At 38.3% G+C, this 3,683-nt stretch overlaps 1 protein-coding gene across 1 annotated transcript; it reads right to left on the reverse strand.

Annotated features, from left to right (window-relative positions):
- Positions 1-589: 589 nt before the first annotated feature.
- On the reverse strand, positions 590-3,080 carry LOC122061005 (plant intracellular Ras-group-related LRR protein 5-like). The gene is made up of 3 exons (XM_042624151.1): positions 2,340-3,080; positions 1,037-1,953; positions 590-946 (listed from the first exon to the last, which is right to left on the reverse strand). Exons 1-3 carry the CDS (start codon positions 2,839-2,841, stop codon positions 839-841), a joined length of 1,527 nt encoding a protein of 508 aa, XP_042480085.1. The 5' UTR covers positions 2,842-3,080; the 3' UTR covers positions 590-838.
- Positions 3,081-3,683: the final 603 nt, after the last annotated feature.

The following is a 3,683-nucleotide window of genomic DNA, read 5'->3' on the forward strand; positions in this document are numbered from 1 at the left end:
ATAAGCACTACGTAGTGGATGACAACAACCACAGTATCCCACTTTGGAATTTCATACTCAAGGTCAGAAAGTAAATGAACTATAATAACTATTTCAAAACTTAAACCATTACTTTTATGTTCCGGAGAATGCGCTCCGTCAAACTAGTCCATCATTCCACCATAATCAAAATCAGGTGGAGATTTTGAGTTTTTTCTACTAACAAAAAAGTCTTGGGGCTAAGATCAATTTAATGGGAATTTAGACTTCCTTTCTTTTGTTTGTGTCTCAAGATAGAAGTCAAATAATAGAATACTGTGTTAGAGTGATGACATTATGTTTCAGGTTGCACTTGTTCCTTTTTTTTTTGTTTTCTAACAATGAGTATCAACCAGGACGAAAGTCTTGCGGGCCTATACTGACCCCCCAATTACATGAACCAGATCATACCAAGATTGAGTGAGAACCATTCAACTTTCACTGAAAACAGTGAAAAACACTAAACACCCCGTGTGAGTGACACCAAGAAAATAAGAGTCGAACTCAAAATCACATGCCTTCTGAGGTGAAGGCCTCTTGCCAACACAACTACCCCATGGGGTTGATTACATTTGTTCCACAACAGGCAATTCATTCAAATAGATGAGTAGAATCCATTAGAAATCTTAAACAGGACAAGAAGATCTGATAAGCTGTACATGGGCTCTGGGAAACTTGCACCAAAGTAAAATTACAGTAATAGATAATAAGCTATACAGGATTTTTCAAAAACATACAAAAACATCACCTACTATACAAATTTAATGGAAATTGTAGAATCAAGCTTCCATTCCTTCCTGTTCTTAGTGGGTTTCTTTTTTCAGTGCCGAAATAATGAGAAAAACCATGACCAGAAGCTTTTCTTCTTCCTAGGCTGAGGTTTGACATCCTTCATTGCAACAAGATCAGCCATGTACTGAACAACTTCCTGAAAAATGATCAAGAAAATGTGAAGGATTTGAAGAAGCCCAAAAAAAGCTAGTTTCATAATTTTTAACTAAGTAGGAATTAGCATTACCTGAGCTCCCAGTTTAACTATTTGTCTTGGTGGAACTTCCAATGGTGTCTCTTCTGCATGAAGAACTCTTAACTTTGAGAGGAACCTGAAAGATTCAGGTAGGACTCTTATCTGGTTGTTACTTATATCCAGTTCTTCAAGCATTTCAAGATTGCCAATTGAGCTTGGTAAAGCTGAAAGATCCGCAAAGTTATTCCCAACATTCAACTTCACAAGACTAGTTACAGAACACAAGTTCTCAGGTAAATTTGAAACTTCATTGAAGCTGATGTCAAGTTCCTTCAACCTGGAAAGATTACCAATAGTAGTAGGTAACCCTGTGATTCTGTTATAGTGTAATGTAAGGATCTCCAAGCATTCAAGCTTCCCAATTGCTTCTGGAAGTGCTTTTAGCTTATTGAAATCCAATCTCAGCTCCCCAAGTAATGAACAAGACCCAATTGTGTATGGAAGTTCTTCGAGCTCATTCGTTTCCGCATTCAATCTTTTCAAGCGAGTTAGATTTCCCAGTGTTGGTGGCAGTACAGTTAGGTCGTTTGAACTCAAATCCAGAACAATAAGATTTGTCAAGTTCCCAAAAGAAGCTGGTAGAGATCTTAACCTGTTTCCACGTAAGTCTAGCTCAGTCAGGTTGACAAGTTCCCCAAATGATTCAGGAAGGTTTATCAATTGATTTGAGTGGATGTCAAGCTTTGTCAATGCCTTGAGGCCACCAAAGGTTGATGGAAGAGCCATGATCCGGTTCTCAGATAAGTTCAACCCAGTGATATCTGATAATTTCCCAATTGACACAGGAAGCCATTCAACCTGCTCCATTAACTTTCCTCCAAGGTCAAGAACTTCAGTTCTAGTTTTAGCAGAGGTTTCAATTAAGCCTGCAACCTTCTTTAGACTTAATTTCTCTTTATCTCCTTCACCTATAAAAATACCCCAAATTACATTTAGACCTAAAATACAATGAGATAACACAGAGGATACATCAATTTCAGGTTGGTTCAAAGAAGCTCCCCATTTCATTAAAAGGGTTTCAAATATTAGTTGAGATTTAACTAATTTGAGCTTCAATTGCTCTTTTGAGTAGCAAAACAGACAAATCCATTGAAGATGAGAAGCTGATAGACTAAAATCCATTATAAAAAGAATTTATTTCACATTAAAAGAAATCTGTAAAGTCAGAAGGGAATAATTGATGTCAAACTGATCAAATAAATAGATGAAAACCAGATTTTCACTGGGTTCTAAGTTTTAATATAGTTGGATTCCATCTTCTTTCGAAAAAATTGAAAGAAAATTGCATGCTGACCTGAGAGGAATCCAGACTTTGAGACATTTGATTCAGCTCCTTCAGGTTCCTTCTTCTTGGTCAGGCTCTGATCACTGATAACAGCAACAGTTTCACTTTTAGAAACAGGGGAACCCAAATCACCCAGTTTTTGATTCTGCGTATCTCCAGAAACCAATCCAGCAGCTCTTTGTATGAGATCATCAATGATGTGAAACATCTTGTCCAGATCAACCCAGTAACGAGCCTCTCTCCTTTCCACATGACTCTGCAACATGACCGCGTTCTTCTTCACTTCCTGCAACAAAGAAAACATCTCTTCTGGAACATCCTGAGGAATCTGCTCTTTAGAGATCTCTTCAAGCTTCATCTGTTCTTCAGTATTTACAGTTTCCAGAACAGATTTCGCTACTACAACTTCATCAATGGTGGGTCTGGGTGGTAATGACTTGTAGATTCTCATCATCTCATCCACAGTTTCTACAAACGCAGGTGATGGGTTTTGCTCAGACATCACAGCCATCTCTGAATTTGGTATTCTTCTTTCGATTTGGGAATCAATTGAAGGGTTTTAGAGAGATAACGGGTAGGAGTAGAAGAGGTGATTGTGAACGGGTTTAGAGAACTGTTCTTATGCTTTGGCAGAGAAACGTTGGGGCCGTTTTGTTTGTTTATATAAGTTGAAGAAAAAAATACAGTACTTCTCTCAAACTTGGAAGAAATTGAATGGTAGATTCATGAAAGTTCTTCCGGGTTCTGGTTTTCTGATCCACTCGTTGTCGTTGATGATTATTACTTCTTGTGGTTTTCTCTGATAATCTTCTGTGGGACTCAATCTTGCGTGCTTCGCTGGTTCACCAGCTCTCCAAGTCATGCCAAAAGAAGCCTGCCAGGCTGCGTGCAGTCTGCTCTCAGATGAGTCCACATCCTTTGCTATAAGGTTGAGAGCATCTAAACATGCGCCTCAAGGGGTTTCTAGCCACTCAATGCTCACTGCATCGATACAACGGCTACAGATGCTTTTCATACATTTCTGATAAGGGTTTAACTTTTAAGTACGGAATAAGATACTCTCAGGTGTGTCAATCCCTCCAGTCAATCCCTCCAGGGCACATCGGACTACTTAGAAGCACTTGAGATGCATGTTCAGTATCAAATCAATATTGATATCGAATCAGGGGTAAAATCAAGAAAAAGTTTTTCTTATTAAATGAAAACTAGGATTAAAATTGTCCGACCAAGATTGGTATTGAATCGTTATCAATTGGGTCATTGTTGATACGATTTTCCCTAGATTTAGAACCCTGGCTCAGACAAAGCCCCCAATAATCACAATACCCATACAAAATAAAAAATAAAAATCCC

The sequence above is a fragment of the Macadamia integrifolia genome, chromosome 14, assembly GCF_013358625.1.
Source record: "Macadamia integrifolia cultivar HAES 741 chromosome 14, SCU_Mint_v3, whole genome shotgun sequence".
NCBI classification, from domain to species: domain Eukaryota; kingdom Viridiplantae; phylum Streptophyta; class Magnoliopsida; order Proteales; family Proteaceae; genus Macadamia; species Macadamia integrifolia.

Coding starts and splice junctions, on each gene's coding strand:
- LOC122061005 (XM_042624151.1), bottom strand. CDS start 2,841: ATGGCTGTGATGTCTGAGCAAAACCCATCACCTGCGTTTGTAGAAACT. Junction 1,954..2,339: donor AAAGTCTGGATTCCTCTCAG/GTCAGCATGCAA, acceptor GTATTTTTATAG/GTGAAGGAGATAAAGAGAAA. Junction 947..1,036: donor TAGTTAAACTGGGAGCTCAG/GTAATGCTAATT, acceptor ATCATTTTTCAG/GAAGTTGTTCAGTACATGGC.